This window comes from Lepidochelys kempii, chromosome 4 (genome assembly GCF_965140265.1).
Source record: "Lepidochelys kempii isolate rLepKem1 chromosome 4, rLepKem1.hap2, whole genome shotgun sequence".
In the NCBI taxonomy this organism is placed as follows: domain Eukaryota; kingdom Metazoa; phylum Chordata; order Testudines; family Cheloniidae; genus Lepidochelys; species Lepidochelys kempii.
This window is the reverse complement of record NC_133259.1, coordinates 91,155,597-91,182,623: the sequence shown is the minus strand read 5'-3', so window position 1 is coordinate 91,182,623 and position 27,027 is coordinate 91,155,597. Positions and strand designations below refer to the sequence as shown.

General features: G+C 42.5%; 1 protein-coding gene across 1 annotated transcript in view; it reads right to left on the bottom strand.

Moving 5' to 3' along the window:
• Positions 1–27,027, bottom strand: part of LOC140910001 (tyrosine-protein kinase TXK-like) — a 55,292-nt gene that overhangs the window by 23,361 nt on the left and 4,904 nt on the right. The window contains exons 2-12 of the mRNA XM_073340103.1: positions 20,068–20,119; positions 19,753–19,852; positions 18,073–18,284; positions 15,744–15,809; positions 14,369–14,423; positions 12,065–12,144; positions 5,905–6,032; positions 5,128–5,202; positions 4,020–4,191; positions 3,174–3,390; positions 1,695–1,759 (exon numbers count right to left, since the gene is read on the bottom strand). Of these exons, the coding sequence (XP_073196204.1) occupies positions 1,695–1,759; positions 3,174–3,390; positions 4,020–4,191; positions 5,128–5,202; positions 5,905–6,032; positions 12,065–12,144; positions 14,369–14,423; positions 15,744–15,809; positions 18,073–18,284; positions 19,753–19,852; positions 20,068–20,119 (1,222 nt within the window). The remainder of the gene's footprint in view (positions 1–1,694; positions 1,760–3,173; positions 3,391–4,019; positions 4,192–5,127; positions 5,203–5,904; positions 6,033–12,064; positions 12,145–14,368; positions 14,424–15,743; positions 15,810–18,072; positions 18,285–19,752; positions 19,853–20,067; positions 20,120–27,027) is intronic.

Below are 27,027 nucleotides of genomic sequence, written 5' to 3'. Positions count from 1 at the left end.
ATATATTGTAATTGTTATTACAATATATAAAATATTATAATTGTTTTATTATAATAACTCCATTGTCTTTAATGGAGTTACATGTGATTTATACTTGTGTAAATGAATGAAGAATCGGGTTCGTAATCTGTGATTTCCTGGTGTCAGAACTCTGGATTAATTCAAACAAGATTCACTATTAGCCATCTGTGCTTAATTTTTCTGTGAGCAGAATTGTGCATGTTTACCGCCACAGCTAACTAAGCTTACAGATACCACAGAGATAAGTACGATGTAAATTCCCAGATAGATTAGTTAGAACTACAGTAGCACTTTTTTGGTCAATGACTCGAAATAAAATGGTGAAAATCCCTTAGAAAATAATGTATACCAAATCATATCATACATGATATACACATAAATCATGTGAGTAAAAAGCTTTATATTAAATGTGTGAATTGAATTGCACATGGACACATGTCCAAATAAGTGCCAATACAGCCTATGAGATTCACCAGGAAAGGTGTAATTCAATCCCCCTGATTATGCAATACTAGAAGTAGTCCCTGTACTCTTGGCAAGCAAGTCAATAATAAATTAATTATTCTGTCTCTTTTTAAATAGACTTTGTTGTACCTAACAAGGGGTGGCAGGAGACCATGACATAAACAACTTGTTAGTGAAATCCTCTACCTAGTTTCATAGTTAGCTGTAAGGTATGTGAGTTCTGTATATTATTGCAGATGCGGTTTGGGGGGGGGCCCAGAGCAAAATCTGAAACTCAGGCCTGCCACCCTTCCAGAAAATGACCTTGGCGATGAAAGAGTTTAAGAAGAATACTCACAAATCATTAAACCAAGTATGCAAAAACACTGAGAGGAGGCCCCAGGGTGGTCGGGTTGGAAAGCGAGCCTGCCCCACATTCACCCTGCAGCAGTGGCTTCTGTCCCATGGGGCTGGGCCCAGCTCCCCACTCTGGTCATTGCAACCTGGCACAGGGCAGCACAGCTCCGCTTAGCTTTGGACTGGCCACCCCTCCATCATAACAAAGGTGTGGCCAGGTTGCAATGTCACTAGTTTTGGGACCCCCTCAAATATGGGGCCCAGAGCAAATTGCCCCTTTTGCTCCTCATTACCTGCCCTCCCCTCACCCCACAGACAGCCCTGCAAATTAGACTTGAATGGGAACCTTTATGGTGTGCATGCAACAGCCCTGCCAGGTGAGCTGGAAGGGTGATTCCCTGTAGACAAGCCCACAGGAGCTGTGCTAAGATTGTCTTAGCTAGAAGCTTTTAGTATCTGACACTTATGATAAAACCAAATTTTAAAAGGGCCCTCAACCCAGCTTTTGTGTGTGCACAAATTTGTGTGCGAATACCATTGCATTAACTTTTCCAACACTAAACTACATGAGCAGCTGAAAGATTATAATACCTGTGAGCAAAATATTAACGCTTGAAGAATGCACATGCACGGATCTATGTATGCACAAACAGAGGTAACTTTTAGAAAATGTGCTCCTTAGTGTGTGCACCAAAGTACAAGGGAATCAAAGAGATGAGAGGTAATTCCATTGGCAGTATCTACATGCAAAATAACTGGTACTGGCAGTTTTGTAAACTAGGAGGTTAATTCAAGGCCTCATTATTGCTAGTTGAAAATATTTCCAATGTAGTTAAGATTCAACACTGTTGTTATACACAATTGCTGCATACCTTGTCATTCCAAAGTCAGATATTTTAACTATATTCTTGGCATTGACTAAACAGTTCCTTGCAGCCTGCAGGAAAATGAGAAAAACATATCTGAAATCTAACTAAAGCATCCTGATAAAAATGCAACTGCTCACTAGTACTTTACTCATACAGTTTGCCTTGTTATTTTAGCCATGTTGGTCCCAGGATATCAGAGAGACTAAATTTTGTGTTGAATACCCCCCACAACATGCCTTTCAATATCCATGGGTCCCACACATGCCTATCACATGTGGTATCTCTCATCCAGTGCACTAAATGCCCCAATAACAACTATGTGGGTGAAACCAGACAATCACTATGCTCTCAAACAAACTCACACAGAAAAATGATCAAAGACAAAAACTTCATATCACCTGTGGGTGAACACTTTTCACAAAATGATCACTCCATATCTGACCTCTTTAGTCCACGTCCTTAAAGGAAACCTGCACAACACCTTCAAAAGATGAGCCTGGGAGCATAAATTCATAACTTTGCTAGATATTAAAAATCATGGTCTTAATACAGACACTGGATTTATGGCTTATTACAGCAACCTGTAACTCACTAATCCCACATTTTTGTCCTATGATTGTAAAGGTGTTAAGGGACCACTTCACTATGAATGGTCTCTTACAATACATGTTAACCATTTTTGCTAAATAATCTGTTCTATCTTGTATTTAGCTGTGATACTTAGAGTACCTTTCCAAGACCTGAAGAAGAGCTCTGTATACTCAAAATCTTGTCTCTTTTCACCAACAGAAGTTGGTCCAATTAAAAATATTACATCGCCTCCTTATCGTTCTTATTCATACAGTGTTTATCTGCTTAAATGTTCCTCTAGATGTCTCACATCAAACATAGCCCAAACTAAAGCAAAGCTAAAACTGAGCCAAAATAGTTTTGGCAGGATGTTCTGATGTTGCACTAAGATGTCTTCTGTTATAGCACAAGATCAGTTGATGATAAGGAGGTGTTAAGACAACACAATATTTGGACATCACTTTCAGATAACATGGTTACTTTCTCTGACTCCATTCAGTCACTAAGTGTTCTCTAACTCTTCATGCATGAATATCTTTTGTTTAAAGGGAGTTGTAATACAGTAAATAGTGTGTAAATTTTCAGCAGCAGCAATTGCCTACAGAACTTAAGAACATTTATAGTAAACAGTTCAAATACATTAATTTATGCAGCACATCACACACATATGCACATTTTAAGGGTTAATACCTTAAATAGAGTGTTACAAAATCCACAAACCACAATAAAAATGAGTGAGCATCAGAAATGTTTCCCTGTCAGAATACAACCTTCATCAAAATAACACACTGTTGGTCCATCGGATCCTGCAGTAGTTAAACCACACTTACAAAATACATTAGTGCCCATAAGGTATAATGACATGTATTTTGTTACTGTCACTACAAATTACAGAGGACCTGCTGTACTTACTAAATCACGGTGAATAAATCTATTTCTTTCTAGATACTCCATCCCTTCGCAGACATCCTGGCACATGCTTAGTAGCATTTCTTTCTTAAGCCTCCCCTGTCTTTGCCGAAGGTAATTGAGCAGGCAGCTATTTTCCATGAACTCAGTCACTATGTAGAGAGGCTTGTTCTGTATGCACACTCCATAAAGCTGTACCAACTTTGGGTGGGATAATTTCCTGTTAACAAGGTGCATGTCAGTAACTAGACATTTGCCACTGACAAACAGTTAAAGAAGTTTTGATTATTAGGATGATTTTAGAAAGTATTTTGTGAAATGTTAATATGATATTTAAGTGTATGATATTCAACTGCAATGGACATAGGACCTGTTATGTCATCTACTACCATTTCTTAATTCAAATCCTTCCTTAAATCACCTGTCTGTATGAATTCTTTTAGTGATAGTCCACTGAGAAATTAAATATAATAGGCACTGTATCAAGATTGGACCTTTCAATTCCTTGTCTTCCCAAACTAGATTATGCCTGGCTTTGTGCAGTTGAATAGATAGAAAGGAGCAGCTATCAGTGTACTTTCCCTACTCAGCCTTCAATTAAAAATGGAAGTGACCTAACGATACAGTGTTGCACCCAGTGTACAATGTGTGTGTACTATGAAGTTAGTACAGTTTTAATTGTAAACTCATGGAGCATGGTCTATGTTGTCTTCTGTGCATTGTACAGTGTCAAGCACAATCATAATACCCATCAAATAAACCTTATGAAAACATCTTTGACTATATTTGTTTCTTATTACATCTCAGTTTAACCCTTTCCACCAGGCATGAAACAGCTATAGTACTTACATCATGACTTTGGCTTCCTCAATGAAATCATCTTCAGACATTGCACCTTCATTGATCGCCTTAATGGCAACTTTGACAAGTGCTCTCCATTTACCCAGATGAACTATTCCAAACTGGCCACGCCCAACTTCTTTCATGAAAGTCAGCTCAGATGGGTTTATCTTCCACTTCTCTGTGAAAGTGAGCTCAACATGTTATAATAGCATGGTACATGCCAGCTGCCCTAACCCCTATTTATGGTGCAGGAAAAATGCCCCATTCTCTGTAGTATATACACAGAACAGATAATCGTTTGTTAATTTTATCCATCGCCTGTTATTTGCTATGAAAATTTTCATCACCCCTATTATTTGAGATATGGGATAATCATCTAACACAGGAATGTTTGGGGCTTGAAGGTAGGACAGATATTTAATTATCCACTACATCTGAGAACATCATGGGAACACTTCAATATGCGTTGTCCATCACTCTCATCCACCTCCAGACAGCGATGTGATATTATTGATTAGCTGGCTCTATTGTGACATCCACAATGATTTTTGCCTTTCACAAGTAGTAGTTCTAGGAAATATATTAAATATATTAATTCTCAGCATACACTTTTGGAGGGACTCATTCTAGATGTGTATTCGCCAGCCAGGTGAACTTCATTTACTATCATATATAAACCAAAATTATTTGTATTGCTCTTTTATGCACTGTTAAATGCCACTCTTATTTCTAATAGTTGCATGATTGGCAAGAACAGTCTTGATCTCAATTGATGTTAACATTAATTGAGATATACATTCAAATAGGCTTCAATGGCCCTTAAAAGGCTATGGAGTCTTAGGTCTTTGTTCACAAAATGTGAGAAAATTTAGAAGCAATGTTAGTAATGTGAATGAGACCATTCTTCTAAATGATACATGCCCAGTCAGGTATTTCACTGAGTTTTGGATCCTGAATAAGAAATGGATAATTCCTATTGATGGACATGTGTTTTCATATATTAATTATTACAGGGATAATTTCTTAACATACCTCAGATACCAAGATGATAAGCATGGTATAAAAACCTAGGAAGATGTCTAAAACTCTACCAAAACAATACCTCAAACTTTACCATAACTAAATCCTGCCGTTGCTGGTAAACAACTTCCCATTGATCCAATTGGATGTCGGAGGCGAGTGATGAGACCTATGGGTGACAAAGTGATAATATTCTTTAGAACAATTATCCTGTTATCCTATGCATCCATCTTAGCTTCCTAAAACAAAACCTATTTTGTTTTCCTCATTCTTACTCACTGAAGTTACTTTTTTCTATATTATTTATGACTTGTTCAGATGTAGCCCTGGTGAAAAGGAGTAACTGAGGGAAAAGCATACTCAGTCCCTGGATAGATAGGGTGAGAACACTGGCATTTTGCAGCTTGCCAGATAAGTTAATAGGTAGGAGGACAAATATATTACACAGTTTCCAAAGGCCCACAGGATTCAGCTTGTTTATTAGTAGTAGTAGTAATTATTTATTATTTGTATTACTGTAGCACTTTAGAGCTCTAGTGATGAATCAGGACCGCATTGTGCTAAGAGTTCTTCAAACGCAGAACAAAAAGATCATCCCTGCTCCCAGGAACTTACACTCTAAATAAAAGACAAAAGGCAACAGATGGATATAGACTCAACCCCAGTTTTTGCACCATACAAAACTACTGATCTGGCACAAGGGATGGCTAAGAAATTGAACTTTTCTCTTCAACATTTTGCAAACCTGTCTCTTTTTAAAAAGACAGAACTTGATTCCAGGAAGGGTTATTCCTGAGCTCTCAAAGTCGTATCTGCAATGAGCTTCCAATCATCATCAGGATTAAATCCGTATTTGGTTAGCTGCTGTTACCTGCTGCATTATGCTGGTGATACTGGATGAGTTCAGGAATGGATGGAAAGAGGTGCTTTTCTGCTACATAATACTGTTCTGAATGATTTTGCTTAATTTGATAATGTCGGATATTTCCACTGTGGCTTCTGAAATCAACAAAACATCAGTTACTTGAAAATAACCATATTTTGATAATATAAAGCTGCCTGATTTAAATAATATTTTGGACAAGAATTACTATTACACAATAAGATCTATGGGGAGGAAATACAATTTTCCTGTTTAAAATTGCTTGGTAGAATTATGATTGGGATAATGTTTCAGGTGGAAAAAACAGAGCTTATCTGAATACTTCTCTGACCTCTGGGGATGAGATCTATGGGCTCAGAGTTAAAGAAATTTATAAAATAAAGAAATAGGAATAGCCAGGGATGCGAACCAAAAGCTCCTCTGCTCCCTTTCCTCCCTACAGCAGACATCCCTTTTGTAACCATTCTGCAGTCATTTACTAAAACCAGTGGAGGGCAACCTGTGGCCCATGGGCCACACGTGGCCCGTCAAGGTAATCCACTGGTGGGCCACCAGACAGTTTGTTTACATTTGCACAGCTGCTTGTAGCTCCCAGTGGCTGCGGTTCACTGTTCCTGGCCAATGGGAGCTGCGAGAAGCAGCTTGGGCTGCAGGGACCTGCTGGCCGCCATGTCCCGCAGCTCCCATTGGCTGGGAACGGCGAACCGTGGCCATTGGGAGTTGCTAACAGCCATGCAAATGTAAACAAGCTGTCTGGCAGCTGGCCAGCGGATTACCCCGATGGGCCACAGGTTGCCCACCACTAACTAAAACATTTTGACATCCTAGATGTCTCTGATGGCCAAATCGTGGTAACTTGTAGACAAGAGTGATTTTTACTATTGACTCCAACAGGATTAGAATTTGGAACCTATATGAAAAATCAGCTACTATTCTATCTTATTTTAGTCTCTCAATCAATATGTATCCTCTGAGATTGTACCTCTTCTTGCATTATGGGAGTAATAGATATAGGGAACACTTCCATAAATTCAGGTGCCACTGCCCATACCTAGGCAAGAGTGCAAATAGATACAAATGCCCTATGTTTGCTGAAATCTTTATTCATTCTTTAATAAATTCCTTTCTGAACAACTCCTGTCCCTCCCCCACCCCCCGTACCTCAACTCCTGTAATTTCTTCTTCTGTGTTTTTCCTAAACCCCAAATTTCAGGGGGTCCAAATGGCATGGCCACCCATACTATTCTGTCACTTCAGGAGAACATGTGATAGCATCAGCCCCATTCACTGTCACTGGTGTCCTTGCATGATCCTTCCAGTTTCTCTGTGGCCTAAGCACTTCCCATAAAACCTGTATCTAGTATACCACTTCTTATCACTGTATCTATAGAAATTACCTGAATGATATACTAGGTAAACTATGTAATGCTCTAGTTTCCTTGCATCTATCTAGGCTTTTCTAATGATACCTATCACCAGGTATTTGAGCACCTCCCAAAGAATTAAAAAACTAATCCATAAAAAATGGTCCAAGTCCCAAATTTCCTCTCTATTTCCCCAAAGGCAGTCAAGAGACTTTTTTCATTTGAGTTTTTATTCTTTCATTTCTTCTACCCACCCCTCTTTTTTCTTCACTGCTTTTTCTCCTGTTCCACCTCCTCTCGTCTGTACTGTTTTTGTTTTTTAAATTATTAATTTTACCAAATACAACCACTATACCAAAATTTCAGATTCATCATAATACACAAAGGAATTAAAGGGGTTTAGGACAAAAGTGGGGGCTGGGAAGTGTCATATCTATCTTCAGGGTTTACTTTAATCATAGACCCCTAAAAAGGCAGTCCAAATTGCTTTGAATTTTTTGGGCATTCCATTTCTGTGGAATGCCAGTCATTTATTAGCTGTATCATCCATATTACAGAGACAGACATCAATATTTGGTGGGGATCAACCTTTGCATTTTTCAAGGATTAATTTTTTAGGGACCAAAGCTGCACATTGGAACCATGCTGCCTTGTTACCAGGTAATCTCCAGGTATCAGGAATATATCTGAGAATGAAATCCATTTTAGCATCCAATATCAAACTGATCTTTGACCCACCTCATACCAGAAATTCTTAATACAGGGACACTCCTAAAACATATGAGCTAATGTAGCACCAAAGGACTGCCAACAGCAGTCAACATTTATGAGGTCTATTACTATTAGCTTATGTGGGGAAAAAGTGTCTTTTGGTGAATAAGCTGTAGTGTCATGTCTATAGTTGCTTTTTAAATATTAGATACAATTGTATTCCATTGGGTCAGAAATCGTTGTATATCGTCATATATCTATTCCAAGCAGCTCTCAAATTATCATTCTTTAGCACAGTTTTTGGGGCCAGAAAATTGTAACAGGATACCGCTGGCCAAGTATATCCAGAATGTTTCCTCCAAAATAATAAACGTTCTGGAGGTTCTGTAACTTCCAGTGCATCCAGTCCAAATAAATTTATAAGTCAATGCTTTAGCTGGAGATATTTCCATGCTATGTACCAGGGCGAGCCAAATTGTTGCTGAAGAGCTACAAAGTGTTTAAATTTATCATCAATTAGATTCAATACAGTCATAATTCCACTGTCCATCCAATCCATCCACACTGATTTGCCACCAATTTTAAGGGTAGTATTGCTCCAGTAGGACTGGTCTCTACTGATTTTAGTTGTGGTTGTGAGAAAGCCAAGTTGGACAAATGAGGTTTACACTTTGTTTTAGAAATGGTGAAACTAATGAGGATTCTGAACTTTGGCAATACACTCCAAGTGTTAGTATAGGTCTAGTTATAGGGAGGGAGAGGAGGCATCTCCCCAACCCCAACTTTCAGATGGAATGGGGTGGCTAATAACTAGGGTTGCCAGGTGTCCGGTTTTCAACTGCAACGCCTGGTTGAAAAGGGACCCTGGTGACTCCGGTCAGCACCGCTGACCGGGCCATTAAAAGTCTGGTCGGCTGCGCAGCATGGCTAGGCAGGCTCCCTGCCTGCCATGACTCTGTGAGCCTCCCAGAAGCAGTGGCATGTCCCCCCTCCAGCTCCTACGCATAGGGGCAACCAGGGGGCTCCACATGCTGCCCCCACCCCAAGCACCAGCTCTGCAGCTCCCATTGGCTGGGAACCACAGCCAATGGGATCTGTGGGGGTGGCACCTATGAATGGGGCAGAGCATAGAGATCTCTGGCTGCACCTCCACATAGGAGCCAGAGAGGGGACATGCCACTGCTTCCGGGAGCTGCTTGAGGTAAGCGCTGCCCGGAACCTGCACCCCTGATCCCCTCCCATGCCCCAACCCCCTGTCCTAGCCCTGATTCCCCTCCCACCCTCTGAACTCCTCAGTCCCGAGTACTCTCCTGTACCCCAGACCTCTCTTCCCCAGCCCCATCCCAGAGCCCACACCCCCAGCCAGAGCCCTCACCCCTCACGCCCCAGCCCTGATCCCCCTTCTACCCTCTGAACCCCTCGGTCTGAGCCCAGAGGATCCTCCTGCCCCCCAAACCTCTCATCCCCAGCCCCACCCCAGAGCCTGCATAGACCCCTCACCTCCCCCCACCTGGGCCCCAACCCCTGCCCCAGTCCTGATGCCTCTTCTGGCCCCCAAGCCCCTTGGTCCCAGACCGGAGCACCCTCCAGCACCCCAAAACCCTCATCCTTAGCCCCACCCCAGAGCTCGCACTCCCAGCCGGAGCTGTCACCCCCCAGTGCCCCAACCCCCTGTCCCAGCCCAGAACCCCCTCCTGCATTCCAAACCCCTCAGCCCAAGCCCTGAGACCCTCCTGCACCCCAAATCCCTCATCCCCAGCCCCACACCAGAGCCTGAACCCCCAGCTGGAGCCCTCACCCCCTCCTGCATCCCAACCCCCTGAGCTAGCCCAGTGAAAATGAGTGAGAGAGTGAGGGTGGGGAGAGCAAGCAACGGGGGGAGGGGATGGAGTGAGCAGGAGGTGGGGCCTCGGAGAAGAAGTGGGGCGGGGTAGGGCGAAGGTGTTCCGTTTTGTCCAAATAGAAAGTTGGCAACCCTACCAATAACAACCACTAATTCTGGTTGGCTGTGAAGAGGAAAGAGGGGTGGCAGCTGAGGAAGTGGAGAAGAAAGTTTGAGGCTGCTTTGTCAGCAGCCATCCTCACTCCTCCAGGGCTGTCTAAAGCAGCGGTTCTCAAACTTCATTCCATCGCGACCCCCTTCTGACAACAAAAATTACTACATGACCCCAGGAGGGGGCACCGAAGCCTGAGCCCTGCTATTCTGGGAGATGGGGTGGAGCCAAAGCTCGAGCCCCACCACCCGGGGTGGGGGGTCCGAAGCTGAAGCCCAAAGGCTTCAGCCCCAAGAAGGGGGCCTGTTACCTGAGCCCCACCACCCAGGGCTGAAGCCGAAGTCTGAGCCCCACTGCCCAGGGCCGAAGTCCTCAGGCTTTGGCTTTGGCCCTGGGTGGTGGGGCTTGGGCTTTGGCCCTAGGTCCCAGCAAGTCTAGCACCAGCCCTGACAACCCCATTAAAAAGGGTGGTGACCCCATTAAAATGAGGTTGCGACCCACTCTGAGGTCCCTACCCACAGTTTGAGAACCCCTGGTCTATAGGGTTGCCACCTGTCTCAGTTTTCCTGGAATCATCCCTTTTTTAGGTAGCTGTCCCAGGAAATCTGTAAGTCTTCCCAGGACATTAAAAGTCCTGGTTTTTATTAGTCACACACCCTCTGATTCCCCAGTCCCTAGTGGCTGTAGTGGGGGGAGCTGGGGTACAGCGAGGCCTGTGTAGAAGGAGCTATCACTCCAGAGTGTCTGGAACTCCAGGAATCAGTGGCTCGGAATCATCAAGTGGGACAGGGGGAGTTTGGGGCTGGCAGTGCCCAGTCACCACCATGCAAGTAACTGCTGCGGGGTTTGCCATAGGGCAAGAGCAGGGTAGATCCAGTCTCTTTCACGAGATTGGTGCCCCCAGGAACAGGAGCTCCACAGGGGCTGGTGCCCTCTCCCATGGTGGGATGGGAAGGCAGTGCCCAGGATTATATGTGATGAGGTATAGGGGGCAGGTGAATGTGCCATTGTTTTGAACCTCAGAGAACTGCAATTACATCCTCCTGGCAGCAGGGGAGCCCTATGTCCTCCCTGCTGCTATTGCTATGGCTACTGTGCACAGCCACTTTCTCTCCTTCCTTGCCTGGGCCCTGCGCTTGCTGGCTCTGAGGGTTTTTCCAGCTGGTGGGGGCTTGAGGGAGCAGCAGGACTGGAGCAGCAGCGTCTGTCTCCCCTTCCTCCCCACAGGGTGGCAGGGACAAGCAAGGGGATACCTCTGTGGGGAACAGGCACAAATTGGAGTCACAGGTATAGATGGGGCAGACACAAAGGGGAGGGCAGGGTTATGGAGGAAACAGGCCCTAGGGAGCAGCTATGAGGGGAATCTATCTAAAGAGACAAGATGGCATGGTTGAGGGGATGGGTAAGAGAGGCAGCGTGGGGAGGGGGTGAAGGAGAGATTTGGGGTGAGGGAGGGAATGAGGCAAGTTTGGGGAAAGGAGAGATTGGGAGGTTCTTGGAGAGGAGAGGCTTGTGAGAGAGGGAGGAGGCTATAGAGGTGTTTTTGGGTAGCAGGAGAGGCTGGGTGGGGGCTTCCCGTGAAGGGGAAGGAGGAGTGGTTGGAGATGTAGCAGGAGGTCAGTGCGCTGGCTACAGCATTGCATGGGAGCCAGCCAGTCAAGGACTGCACCATAGGACGAGAGGCAAGAGGATGCTACAGTAAGTCTTGTTTGCTTATTATTTTAATTGGATGGATGAAAGGGACTTATGCTGGAACCTTTTGGGTTTCAGGAAAATGCAGGTGATCTTGTCGTGCTGCATGGGAACGTTTGCATCTGCCGTCCCCACCCCACAACTTTTGGGGCAAAATTACTCCATTGAGCATTAGTATTGGTATGTACCTTTTAATTAACTGGAAGGATTGTAATTTGCAACAAGGTTTTCAGTATTCCCTATACACAGTATGGACAATGCTGTACAATATTGTACTGTACATGTATATTGTGCAGCAAGCAAGCCACTTTCACAAAGAATTGTAATTAAGATATGTTTTCATCTGTTTATTTAAATTCTTAACCATTCAGAGCAGCAATTACTTACCCACTAGATCGTGAATACACAGACATTGTGAGGGCTCCCTTTTGACTTGAATCTCTGACCATAAATGCCCCTTCTTTGGACTGAAAAGCAATTCAGATTTAGTTTATCCTTTCTTTTGTGTTTGACAGAAAATTCACATGTGATAAGACATTCAGCTGATTACAAAATACTGTTCAATGTTTTATAAAGGAACCAAAGAAAGCTAAAGGTCAGGAGGTCAGAGCAGATGATGTGGTGGTTCCTTGTGGCCTTTAACTGTATGACTAAAAGAACAGTAACTTCTAAAAGGAGGTAATGTACTTAACACTTGTAGTGTATTGTACAATGCAGGTGATATCTCTTTTTTACAGCAGGAAGCTAAGTACTTTTCTGAGAACATCTTAGAGTAAATATGAATATATAAATGCTGAGTCATTCACCTGTGTGTGGATCACTGTTGGGTGATTCCAAGGATATTACTTAATGCAAGAGAAGCATTGATGCCTTTTGACTGTTGGATACTGATGTTCAAACTGTTCAAACTTTACTAGCATGGTTTATGATATTAGAACACAAGACTTATATAGTAACATAATACTCTAATGATCTCTACCTAACCTCCTAATTTCTACAGCCATAGAGCTATTTACTATTTCTAGTTATTGGGGTCTTTTTCCTATATGGAGCTATTTCATTGCTTTATATCATTGAACTAAGTACACAAGCCTGGTGATATTATATGTTATGTTTGTAACACTGTGTTTGGAGACTACTTGTGCTGTACTGTACATTTTCTTATACACTCAGTACACCAGATGAATGGCACAACACCATGGATATAATTCACTGTTATTCATTAAAATACAGGTGACTATCAGTGGTAAGTTGAAGATAACTCATATTTAACATCTTAAATGTATTGAACATTTACATTTAACCCAGTCCACTGTTTCTGTGAATGTTTATACTTCACTATGCTCTAATGCGATACAGACCCTTGAAACAATTAAAGAATAAAGAGCTAAAACTTCATGGCTATTTGGCATCTGTGGAAGGCCCAAAATGTAGTGGAACCACTGTGGTGCTTCGTGCTTCTGTTCAGGGGACCAGGAGGAGAAAGGCCATAAACCCTGGCAGTTCATCTTCATATTAATGTGGAAGGGGAATTGTGAGTGGGACATCTGCATGATAGACCTCTGGCTAGCTGGAGTGTGACCTGTGTAAATCCTGTAGTCACAACCCTGTGTAGCAGGTTGCAGTAAGCTTTAGCTGTACAGTGTAGTTTAAGTGCTGTAGTCATAGCCATGCCATTGGCTGGAGGAGCAGAGTTAAATATCTGACTTGGTTAACCCAAAACTAAAGATAGGACATACAAATCTATAAATATTTGAAGGGTGATAATGCCATGGTGACTAGGAATCATTTAGAGTGATTCATGGGATTATAACTAATAGTAATGGAATGAAATTGAGAAATGGAAATGGAAAAATTAGACTGAATATCAGAAGAGTTCTCAGAGTTAAATATATTTGAATACTCTCCCATGGGAAGTGCTGGAAGCTCCATGTTTGGAGCACTGAAAAATAGACCACACAAATCACTAGAAAATATACTGTAAAGCAGGGTGGTAGACTGGATTATATAAGAGCTGTTATTTTTCCTCTTTAACACCTATAATTCTGTATGTTTCTGTGCACTCCCTCTGGCTGAGCTGTATTTTATCCAATCCCTGTGTTGGCCCCTGAGCAAAACTCTGTTATTCTCTCTAAAATAGTAACAATTTGAAGTCATAGATACAGTTGTATTTTATATTGACATGCACTTTTCTTCCCAAGGGTTCCACATTGCTTCACACAAAATATATAAAATAGCACCAATAAAACACAATTGCCTATGGGCAGGACTAAGTGGGCCACAACATGCTGCATGACAATAAGAGGAGTAGAAATTTTAGTTAAGGATACTGGGGCAAACCTCTATGTTAACTAAGAGACTGTGAGATTTTTAATGTTCATACAGAGCAGACAGATTTCAGTTTTTAAAGTCTCACTCAAAAGACACGCACAGTAAACTGCATAGAACTCAGTTTATCTAATATGGAAGTTAGAGACCTAAACAGAACAAGTTCTACGGAGTCTAAGTATTCCATACCTGATGTTTAGACCACCAAGACATCCCTTCATTTTAAAGTACTCTATCTTATTGTACAGTTAGCTCTGGATTTAATGGCTGAACTCTTCATGATGCGTCTTGTAATACTGACAGAATAATTTAGATTGTGGGTAACTTTACAAACAATGAAAGTTTATAAACCAACTGAATTACCTCCTGCCTTAGTAGAAGTTCTGCCTGATTTCTGGTTATGTTTTTACAGTACCACCTACAATAAATGACCAAGAAAAGACAGCTAAATTATGTTCTGATTTCAAGCTGTTTTAATAAAAATACTTATCGACTCTATTGTAAAGAGCAACACTTCTTAACCATTATACTATTCCCAAACCAAAAACGTGGTTAATATAAAGCTATGGTTGTAAACAAACAGCTATTAATTTTAAACCACTTTATAAGACCATCTCCGCTATAATAATAACACAAACAAAAACAAGATATTTGTGAATGAGAAAATTCAGAGCTAAGGTTAAAAAAACAATGTTGAAAAGTGAAAATGTTAAAGTCATAGTTTAAAAAATCAAAATGTCAGAAAGTCTGGAAATATTTAAAGTTCCACTACCAGTTTTAACTTTGCCCCTTACTATCACTCAGCTCGCCCTAACTAGTGAAAGAACCCCATTAGCTTCCTCATAAAATAAGTGTTTCCTGTTTCATAGTTATATTTTTAAAATGTGCCTATCCAGCATTCTGGGTCTCACTCGCTAATTTATTTTAAAAACTCCTACACAGTAACAATGTGAAGTGTGGTGGTTTCTTGCACATGCCATAAGAGTTGTTAGAGGGTCCAGTCTTCTGCCTTTGATAAATTGGCGGGTTTACAGTCCAATGTGTAGAATTTTTGCTCATATAGTGTCTCATAATTGAATATGTGATGGGATTGTGGTTGGGAAAAGAGGGCAGCTTTACTGGTGTCAAGTCTAGCCTGATGATTTTCAATATTTTTTCCCATTTGTTGTGTTTAAAGTTGAGACTAAGTAAAATCCTGGATATAAACACCCAGAAGTTTGGGAAATTTTGCATTTACACTTGGTGTCTCAGGCCCATCTCTGGCTAGAATATTTGAGAATTTTACTCTTCCTCACCAGTCAATGAACCTTAAATATGTTGAAGTGAGTACTGGCTATTCATTGAAATGTACAAAACAGGAAAAGATCAGAGTATAATAGTATCTGGCTGTGAGTGCTAGCAAATAGGAAACATCCAGATTGTGACATCTTGACTTATGCAAACAGATGCAGTTATACTATTTATTGTTTATGAGCTACCAGTGTTTATGACATTCTAGTCTCATAGCAAACAGCCATTGATTTGAATAGAGCAGAATCATGAAAACTGGAAGACAAATGGTGAATTCATTTTTAGGATGATGATTTATAAGAAAAAATAAGGGACTTAGTCCTGCAGTCGTTACTCAGGCAAATTCCTGTTGACTTCCAGTAAGGACTGAAAGATCAGGACCTAAAAATGTACAGTCCTAACCAATTCTCAGGGAGGAGACACAATAATCATTTTCAAGTGTACTTACTCATATGCTTCTAAATTATTTCGCTCGTTCTCAGTTACATAATTGCTGGGAATTAGGCCTTCATTACTAAAATAAATACAAATGAAAGATATAACACAATGTAAAGTATTACTGGGATTAAAATGTGAATATTCCTTTCACTTAAGAAGAAGGCAACTAACGCTTTGGCCACATATTAAGTATGAGTTATGCTTCTGTGAATTCAGACAGTCATTGAAGGAAGACCCCAAGATTCTTCTTATCAACCTGGTGATTTTTCAAAGGGCAGATGATGGGCAAATACTGACTGTATGAATTGTTCAGTATGGGACTGTTCTCTGGAAAACCAGAAAATGGGTGAATTTGTGTTGCCAGCTCTGCATAAGACCCACCAGGTGGGACTGAAGCCTAGATTCTACCTTTGAACGCATACGCATGGCCAGTGCACACATTAGAAAGTAGATTGAGTTGTAATATATATATATATATATATATATATATATATATATATATATATATATATATATAAACCTACATTTTACATAATTGCCAATTATTTTAAATCCCACCTTCAAAAACAACCAGTGCGTTCAAGGTTATTATGTATTTCAGCAAGCTTGTCACTGTACAGTTCCTAATTTGGACATACACTGCGGTTCAGATGCACAGTACACCAGATAACTGTCTAATCTCTGAACAAGGCAAATTCTTTTTATGTATCTGGTGGAGTATCACTGAGCCTCTAGGAAGAAGTGTGTTTAGAGGTGGGATTTGAATTAGGAGGGGATGGTTATTTGGCACATAAAAAAAAAAGCAGCTATTCCAAACATAAGGGGAGGAGGTGTGGATGAAGACATTAAGCTGAGAGAAGGGGGACACAATGAAAGCATTACTGTAGGAAGAGGACCATAAGTGAAGTTCAGATCCAGACTTTTTTTAAAGTTCAGGGGTATTTGGATCTAGGATTTTGGTTCAGGCAGACCTAACTCCAAAAACAATATTTTACTGAATTACATACCCTTTCTACAATTCTGCTCTCAGCCACAATGGTGCAACCCTAGTAACTTCAATATATCACTGTATGAAACTAGATGGGAAGATAGGCACAAGTGTGACTGAGAGCAGAAATTTGCTTAATTGTCGTTCATCTCTCTAGCTCAGAGGTGGGCAAACTACGGCTCACAGGACTGTCCTGCCTGGCCCCTGAACTCCTGGCCCGGGAGGCTGTCCCTCCTCCCCTGCAGCCACGCCGCTGTGCGGTGCAATGCTCTGTGCTGCGTGGCGCGGCTGCCTCTCTTGGTGCAGCCGCACTGCCAGCCACCGATTCTCCAGGCAGTGCGGTAAGGGGGCAGGGAGTAGGGATGGGGTTGGATAGAGGGCAGGAGAGTTCAGGGGGTGTCAGGGGCATGGATAGGGGTCAGTGTGGTCAGAGGGTGGGGAATGGGGGTTGAATGGGGGCAGGGGTCCCAGGGGGGCAGTCAGGAAGGAGAGGAGGGGTTGGATGGGGCAGCAGGGGGCAGTCAGGGGACAAGGAGCGGGGGGGTGGGTGGGGCAGGTGTTCCACGGGGTTGGCAGTCAGGAAGGAGAGGGGGTTTGGATGGGGTGGCAGTTGGGGCAGGGGGTCCTGGGGCTGTCAGGAGACCGAGAGCAGGGGGGGTGGGGCAGGGGTCCTCGGGGGGCCGTCAGGGAACGGGGGGTTGGATGGGGCAGGAGTCCTGGGGGGGCTGTCAGGTGGCAAGAAGCAGGGGGGTCAGATAGGGGGCAGGGGCCGGCCATATCTGGCTGTTTGAGGAGGCACAGCCTCCCCTAACCAACCCTCCATATAATTTCAGAAAACCGATGCGGCCCTCAGGCCAAAAAGTTTGCCCACCCCTGATCTAGCTACCTATATGACTGTAGTTGCTATTTTATCTGAATGCCATTCCGTCACACTCACATAAACTTTCTTCTGATTCACTGTATTGTAAAATACTTTACAAATTAAGTATGAAGCACCAGATTTTCAAAAGAGCTCGGCACCCAACAGGTCCTAAATGAAGTTGCCAGGTTTCCAGAACTGCTCAGCAGCCAGCAACTCACTCTCTTCTCAAATTCCCAAATACTGTTCTTGTTTAGCCTGGTGTGTGTCTGTCTAGATTCTAGATTCCCATTATTCTCAATGGGAGATGCTGTGTGCTGAATGTTTTTCAAAATCTGGCTGCTTCATATAGATGCCTAACTGGGAGCTGAACACTTTAAAATCGGGCCCTAAAATATATTTATGCCTCTAATTTTTGTATTTTTGTTTTTTGGGGGTTTTTTTAGGAAGATAAATAGAAACAAATGGGTCCAAACATGCCTCCTCTCTTACCCGTACTGGTCTCTTGCCTTCCACCAGTGGGGGTCATACTTCTCAAGGATAATGTATTCTTCTGATTTCCTGAGTGTTAAGTCACAGGGTCCTTTGGCAAAAAAATCATAGAGTGCAATGACTCTGATTTTCTCTTCATACTCTCCAGGGATCTGTGGGGGTAACGCTGGTGGTGGCTTCCTTTTTGATTGCTGAACAAATTGCCTGTCATGCTGTTGAGAGAAAAAAGTATCATAATTGGTTTGCATTTCTTTCCCTGCTTATTATTAGTATTATTATTAGTAGTAGTATTTTATTTTATTTTTATGTTGTCTCTGTTCCTGAAAGAAACTGATAACGATTCCTTCCTCCCTACGCCTTATCGTCCGGTCAGTTGCACTTGCAAGAAGGCAACAGAGTACTGTTGATTGCACTTGGATAACTGTTACTCAAGCCAAAGTTACACTGACAAATAAATAAATAATATGCATGTAGTGTTACTGTAGCCAAAGTAGAGCATTTCCCCCACCAAAGTGCTTGCAGTTACATTAATGCGGTATGAATTCTGGGACAGCGCCTCAGCTGATGTAAATCAGAATAGCTCCATTGAATTACACCAGCTGGGTTTGGAGAACACTGCATACATGCTTAACATATCAGCAGGAATACAAACATTTTGTTTTGCATGAACATAGGGCCTGGTTTTGCGCTCAGTTACACTGTTGTAAAGTTGGGAGGAACTCATTGAAGTCCGTAGAGTTAGGCCAAATGAAAGTAAGACCATACTCAGGTCTTTCGTGTCTGGAAAAAATACATAACAATGTAAATCTTCTAAATCTTTGCACTCTTATTAAAATACTCTTTACAATATTTATATGAAGTATGTATTACTGCAACTTTAAAGATTTGGCAGGGAGTTAGTTACACTAGTGCAGTGGTTCTCAAACTTTTTTTTCACGGACCACTTGAAGGTGATCTCAGTGGAGGGTCTCAGTGGACCACTTAATGATCTTTCCAAATGTTATTTGTACCGTTAGCTAACTATTGTAAAGCACTTTGGATAAAAGGACTATATAAAAAAACCCTTAATAATAATTAACTTTTTTTGTTCTACAAATAAAAGCACACAACTCATATTTTAACATCAGTAGTCTTACCTTTCTGTTGCAATAGATGTGCCTTCTCTCCCCAGCCATGGCAGCCCCTGAGCTGGGGCTGGGAAGAAGGGGGGTCTCTCCCCCACCACAGCAGCCACACAGCTGAGGCTGGGAAGGAGGGCCGTCTCTTTCCGGCAGCTGGAACCCTGGAGCTGAGGAAAGTCGCCTCTTTCTCTGGCCGCCGCAGCCCTGCACGTCCCAAATTCCCCCCACCCCTTCTATTCACCCCACTGCCCCCTCCCACTTACCCCCATTTCCTCCAAGGCCACCACCTCACCTTACATGTGTGTCTTCTCCAGGGTCCAGGCACCTACTAATTTGGTGGGTGGCCCTTCATTTTCTTGTGTGCAGCCACCCAGGCATGCACCTTAGAAGGAACTATCCATGGACCACCTAAATGGAGTTCATGGACCACTATCCATGGACCACAGTTTGAGAACCTCTGCACTCGTGCCTGCTCTGGCATATATTCAGTGTCTGGACTTGGATACGTCATTTAACCTCTTTGTCCTTCAGTTTCCTGAATCTGTATGATTTTACTTACTCTGTGCTTTTGGGTAGACACATAGGAGAGCTGTTGTGACATTGAGTATCCAGCCATCAAGTCTTCATCATTGTCCAGGCTCAACTTTGTCCTCACTGCTCTAATTTTGGAGAATAAAAACAGTGCTTATGAGAATATATATCACCAAACAGATTAGCTGTGGGAGAGGGAAAAGGTCTGTAAATGTTTAAAATTTCAGCAGATTTACTGAAAACTGAGGGGTTTTAGAAGCTTTTATATGTGACTAGTTTGAAAGCAAATGACTTATTCTGATTAGCTTAATTACTAGCGAGTTGAAGCTAAACTTTGAGTTACCTTTTCTGCACCGAACAGCAGCAGCAGCAAAAAGCAGACTGGATGGTGTGATCTGAAAAGAAGAACATTTCTGTATTTTTAGTACTGTTTTTGGTTTACTACACTGAAGTGTGTAATAGGTTCTCTGCTGTGGACTTGCTGTGAGACTCTGGGCTAGTCACTTTGGACCAGATTGTGGAACATTTACTCATGGGAATAGTCCAACTGAAACCAGTGGAACTACTTGAGTGCTTGCCAGTGTAAGGAAGGACTCCACAATCGAACCCCTAATCTCTCTGTGCCTCAGTTTCCTCATCTGTTAAAATTGAAGTTATCAGTGCTTTCCCACTTCTGTAAAGCACTTTGAGATCTACAGATGAAAAACACTATACAGGTGCTAAGTATTATTCCTATTTACAGATGGATAAATTATTAACCACAGTGAGCAGTACAATAATAAAATACTGATTAGGATATTTTTTCTTAATGAATACATAGCACCAGAAGAGCCTCTGATGTTACAAATGTCCTCTTGTGAGGTGTGAAAAATCTGAAGAACCAACCTGGCATCCCTACACATTTTTTATGTTGAGCTCCCTATTCATGTTTTGCCATGTTTTGCTTGTAGTGTAGTCACCGTTCTTGGCTAAGATTTAAGAGAAACCCTGTGTGATGATACTCGATTGTTTTAATCAGTGTGGTAGCTAGATATCCAAGGAGTGCTACAGGTTCCTTCTGTATGCAGCAGCAACCTTTATATCCTTCACAAGTGAGTCCTGTCTCTTCTTTTCCACAGTGAACACTACATTCTTGTCATTAGAAGATTCTCTAAAGACACATATTAGGTAGTGTCCCTCCCTTAGGACTGAGTATTTTTCCAAGTTTATTTTTCATGCGTGTTCTTTTCAAAGTCACACTAACGTGTTCAGTTTTTTTATTCCCTCTTCACCATTTTTGGTTTGTTTATACCCCCTATCTGGGATGATGACCCAGTTTCATTTAATTAACATGTGAGGGATTTGGATGAAATATTTCGGTGTAAGTAATAAGAACATCCATTCTCTATGTAGTCTAAGTCTAGATAAGAGAGGAAGTATAGTATAATGGTTAGCACATAGGCCTCTGAGTTAGAGCTCTTAAGTGTTAGTCCTAGCTCTACCATGTTTTCACTGTGTGAGCATGAGCAAGTTACTTATAAGTTAACCTCTCTCTGCTTCATTTTTTCCATCTCTAAAATGGAAATAGGACATTGTAAGAATTAAGTAATGTTTGTAAAAGAGCTTTGGCATCTTTTGCTGTATAATCTCAGTGCAAATCATTATTATAAGTCTTTCAGGTATAGAAAAACAAAACAAAGAGCTTTACAAAAACAAGAGCTCAAATCTGATCTCAAGAGTTAGTCATGCATTCCTATTTATCTTGTATCACAGTTGCTGTGTTTATGCAATTCCTCATATGCTGCTTGCAAATGAACAAGTGGAGAGAAGACACCTAATGGGGTCAGCTGCAGCAAGACAACTGACCTTTACTCTGACCTAATTTCTGGATGGATGACACCTGGGGTGGGAAAGGGGCTTTAGCTGGGTTTCTTGGGTGGAGGTTGCATGACCTTTAGGCAGCTGAAAGAGAAGAAAAAGTTAGGCAGCTGAGATATGGCTGGGATGTTCCCATAACCACAAGGTTGTGGGTGGGTTAGGCAGCTGTTTTGGAACTGGAGGGAGCTGCTTGAGTTGGAGTCATTTTAAAGATGAGTATATGTTAGCATAGCACCGCAACAAAGTTTACTAAGAATCTGTGTAGCATAGCATTCAAAAGGTTAAGTGGCCTTATTACACCTGGTGAAACTTGAATTATTTGACCAATAAAGAAAGATACAGTATTTAACAAATCTCACACTATAAAAAGGGAAAGAGAAGGGCAAACTTCAGGGAGATAAGATCAAAATTAGTTCTTAGTCAGAAGAGGAAGAAACCTGTGGCTTATGCTTGTTTTGCTTTGAAAAGTTACCAGTGAAGCTTGTGGGGGCAATTTGCCATCGACCATGACATCCTGTGAAGAGCCTATGGTGTGGGACTTTGACAAGCCCATTTTAAATCACAAGATATCATAAACCGCTTGATAAAAGTTTCCAGTGACGGCTATGGAAAATATGAGGATTGGAAATGCCCAAGCCAGCTGACATTAACAATTTTTTTAAAGAAGCCAGACTAAAAAAGGTACGTGCAGTGTGATCAGTTTGCTGCATTACTTTCCATTGTACATGAAGCTATCACCTCGCCATATAAAATTGTTACTGTTTAGCTTTGCCAGAATGTGCTTTCTCCTACTGGTGCTTGCTGTAATTTCTAGTCCATTTACTGTATTTTCCAGACAAGGAGCTATAAACAAGAAAAAAGAAAAGTGTTTTCAACTTTCAGTATCTTAATATCACTGGTCTATGTTTACCTGCAAAAGAAGAAATTCAGAGGGAAAGTCTGAAATAGTACTGAATTGATTACTGGAATGGCATTAGATGGCAGTTGAAATTGCAGGTGCTGACTTTTGAATGAGGTGAACTGACATTTGGCTATTAGCGATCTCATGGTCTCTTTCATTAGAGGAAGGATGTTTAAATTCCAACTTGGGTAATTACATACTACTTACCAAAACTACCCGAGGTGTTTCAGCTGGGAGCAGTGTTTGCCCCTGACTTAGATAGTGTATTGCAACCATGCACTGTTAAAGAGCTTCTGCGTTCCACTACAAAGGTGTCTACATTTCAGTGATGGGTCACATAATCCCTGTATATCTTGCCTTAGTGCTGTGAGCCTCAATGAACATTTGTTAAGTACTTACCAGAGATATTTAGATCAGGTGCTGTAGAACTTCACGTATTATTAAAACAACATTCTTAAGTACACTGAAAATCTGACTATAACCACAAATGCAAATGAATTCAGAGTTCAGGCTGGTTTGAATAAAGGTGGAATGTCAACCCAGGAATTTTCTGCCTTCACTGAATTTCAAACTCTTTCTGTAAAGTATAGGCACTTTCCACACTTGAATCTACTTTGCCAGGTTAAAAGAAACCAGCAGTAAATGAAATGTCTGTAATGCATTTTACATATATCCTAATCATATATTTACCAGCTAGTTTCTTATAGTGCCTAAGGAATCATAACAAACTTTGGGCTGAATCAGTAATTAGGGTGTTTCATGGTATGCAGTGTAGGTCCCTGTTCTGCACTCCTTACTTGAGCAACACTTTCACTGAGTTCAGTGTTTTGACTGTAAAAGAGTGCAGAATATGACCCATAATCCAATAACTGTGACCTAGAAGATTACCATCTCTTGCAGAGAAATGAGTGTGAAAGACTCTGAGACGCAGGGTGTTTCTGTGAGGTTTGCTGCCCTTCTTTTTTCTTCCTACCCTACCATGTTCTCCTCTGGTTCTGTGGAGTTCACAGGGCGTGAGGTCCTAGGAAAGGGACATCCCCAGCTTTGTAGAGGCAGATCTGTTTGCATGCATAGTTCCTGATTTGGCTGGCTGTCTCTCCCTTGCAGCACAGCTTCTGAAGGAGTTATTTTGTCCTTGCATTGATTCCTGCTTTGGCTGCTCAGTAGCAGCTGTAGAAAGACTCAATGGGAGTTAAAGCTCTGAAATGTATTATTGAAACACCATATTTCTGTGTGGAAATCTGACAAATCAGCAGGGGACAGCATCATGAAATAAGAAGTACTGTGAGAGCTCTTCAGAGACTACTGAGAGTTGCAGGTTTTAGGATTTGATTCCATGGGGCCTATTCAGGTGGTCTGTAGGCTGTCACATCTTGTGAATTTACTTGTGAGCCTGCTATTTATACAATACATGTGACACTACTTTCTCATTCTGATGTCCTTGATTAGAGAATCACAGACCACTAAAGTGACAGAATAACTCATAGTGACTCTGCAGCCTCTATCAGGAAGAGAAGATGACCCATACCTGTACATCTAAAGTACCCACCACAAATGTCAAATTGCTTGGCTCTCCGTGTGAATAACTCAATTAGACTTGCTCACATCATAATCTTGTACTAGCAAGACAGGAAGTTATATACACACAGAGCTGACTCCAAGTATTGTAGCAATGATTATTAAAGTGGTACAGGAAGCCTGCACTTCCTGACAGAAGCTCATGCAGCATATTGCCTCACATAAACATCTCCACACTCTTTATTACTTAATTTTCTTTCTTTTGAATGGAGGGATTTAAAAAAAAATAACTTCATTTGGATACAAAAAGCCAAATTCGGTTTTCTTTAATGTACATGAGATACTTGCGAGATAAAGAATTGATCACAGAACTAAACATTTAATGGTAACTGTGATGCTTGCAGACCAGATGCCAGCCTATGTCAAGGCCTCTTGGCATGGGCGGCAGGTGAACCTGACTATAACCACAAATGCATACCGCTTTGGGGAGGCTAGCCTGCCAGCCCCACCCCTTCCACCCAAGGCCCCGCCCCCTCATGCCAGACCCCTGAAATCCCCCTTCTACTGTGTAAAAGGAGAAGCCCTGACTCTGAGGGGCTCCCGCGACCAGAGGAGCCCTCGCCCGTCTGCCCAAGCCATAAATTGGGCTGAGCCGCTGCTGCCGGCCCTCCTGACCCCCCGCCCCCCGAAAGCGCTAGGCCGAGCCATCTTCCCTCCTCCCCTTCCCCCCACCCCCACTGCCGGCCCCAGGTGCGGGCTGAGCCACCAGTCTCCCTGAGTGCCAGGCCAGCCATGGCGCTGGGCAGAGCTACCGCCTCCCCCCCTCCGTGCCCCCCCAGCCCGCAAGTGCCTGACAAGCCAAGTCGCCATCCCCTTTCCAGAGTCAGGCCAGGCTGAGCCACCATCCCCCTAGAGCCAGTTCCTCCTGCCCCTGAAGACCCTGCCCCCCATCGAGCTGCTGGCCCCAGTGCTCAGCAGAGCCTCACCAGTCTGCCGGCTCTCTGTATCCCTCCTCACTCTCCTGTTCCGAGGAGGAGGGGGGACATGGCAAGCAGCAGGGACCTGGGGGGGGGGCGTGTGGAGTGGAGGAGGCAGTAAGGGTCCCGGGGAAGGGCTGGGGCCAGGTGTCTGGTGGCAGGTCGGTGTCATCATCAGGGAAGGCAGAGCTTTCCCTGGCGTATTATACCTACTGCCCATGCCTCTTGGCCTCAATTGACAAATGCATAGCTGGAATTCAGTCTGGCTCTCATGAGTGTTAGTAATGTTAAAATATATATTAGATTCATAAAAATGTGTTTCAAATTTATGAAATGCTAGTAGGTTGCTACATACATTAATCTCACTTTTATAATTAAGGCTGTGAGTCTGTCATGGAGGTTGTGGAAGTCACAGATTCCATTACTTTCCCATGACCTCCATGACTTCTGCAGTGGCCAGTGTGGCTGACCCCAGGGCTGCCAGAACAGCGAAGATTTAATCAGGGGTATTTATAGTAGGGTTGTCTCTGCTCAGCTGCAGAAAGGTGGGGTGGGCAAATTTCAACAAGATAAAGACGTCTCAAATGGATGATGAACTGCCCGTGAAGGAAAGGAAAGAACTGTTTAACTCCACTGTTCTGCTAGCAATGATATACAGAGCAGAAAGCTGGTCAACGACGAACACAGAGGAAGAAAAATTTGCTGTCACCCAGAGAGCAATGGAAAGGTGAATGTGCAAGATATCACTCCATGATCACATACCGAATGATGCGATCAGAAGGCGTACAGAGGTTACCGATGTAGTGCAGGCAATGTACGACGCAAAACAAAGATGGGCAGGTCATTTAGTGCACAGGCAAGACAATAGGTGGACAACCGCACCAGTGACTGGATCTCCAGAGACCACAAGTGACCACTGGACAGACCAAAAATGCGCTGTGCCAATCCCATGACAAAACTCTTTGGCCAGAAATGGAAAGAACATGCCTCGCAATTAAATAGAATGATGTGGCATCGACTTGCGTTTGTGGAGGGATGGACAAGGACAAGCCAGACAAAGGTGACAAAAGTGATTTATAGTAGAAGCCATGGACAGGTCAGGGGCTGTGAATTTTTGTTTATTGCCCATGACTTGTCCATGACTTTTTCTAAAAATACCCATGACTAAATCATAGGCTTACTTATAATATCTGTATCCCATTTATAAGGTAATATTTAAGTATTTGCTCTGTGACTGCAAAAGTGTGCGTTTGTTCTGAAACCACCAGTCGGGAGAGAAGCATGTCCAAGTGTGAAATACTAGTTTTCCACAGAGGGTGTTATGTCTTCCCCACTAAGAAGGGTCATTGGAACCAAATGAACCATTGTGAAACATCAAAGAACAAAGACTTTGTTGATTGCTCTTCCCACCGCACACACCCATGAAGAGGAGATATGCAGGTGGACTTATCCCATCAGTTTGAACTCTGGGGGAGAACTGTATGTCTATGTTGCTTGTACTTGGAGAGAGCAAGATTTCTAAGCATAAACAAGGGATCCCCAGTGCCTGGCCTGGGTGAACCTTAGGAGTACTTATGGAGTTTGCATATTATAGCAGCTTCTATTCTTTTTTGGGACCTAAGACTGTAACTCATTTGTGTGTGTGTTTATCTGCTTTAACCTTGTAAATAACTCATATTTCTTGGATAATAAATAATTAGTTAATTTATTACAGAATTGGCTAGAAGCGTTGTTTTTGGTGTAGGATCTAAAGTGCAAGTGATCTGGGATAAGTGACTGGTCCTTTGGAACTGGGAATAACGTGAACATTGTTGTGATTTTTGATGTAAGGGACCATCTATCAGAAAGGCAAGCTTTACCTGGGTGGCAAGATAGGTTGGAATACCCAAGAGGACTGTCTGTGACACCATGTTAAGGAAGCTATAGTGCCTGAGGTGTTCACACTTGAAACTTGGTTGGGGAAATTTAAGTATAGAACTCACAAGCAATTTGCGGTGAGTGCCCTGTTTCTCAATAGTGTGCACTGGGGTTGGTACTCACACTCCTGAGC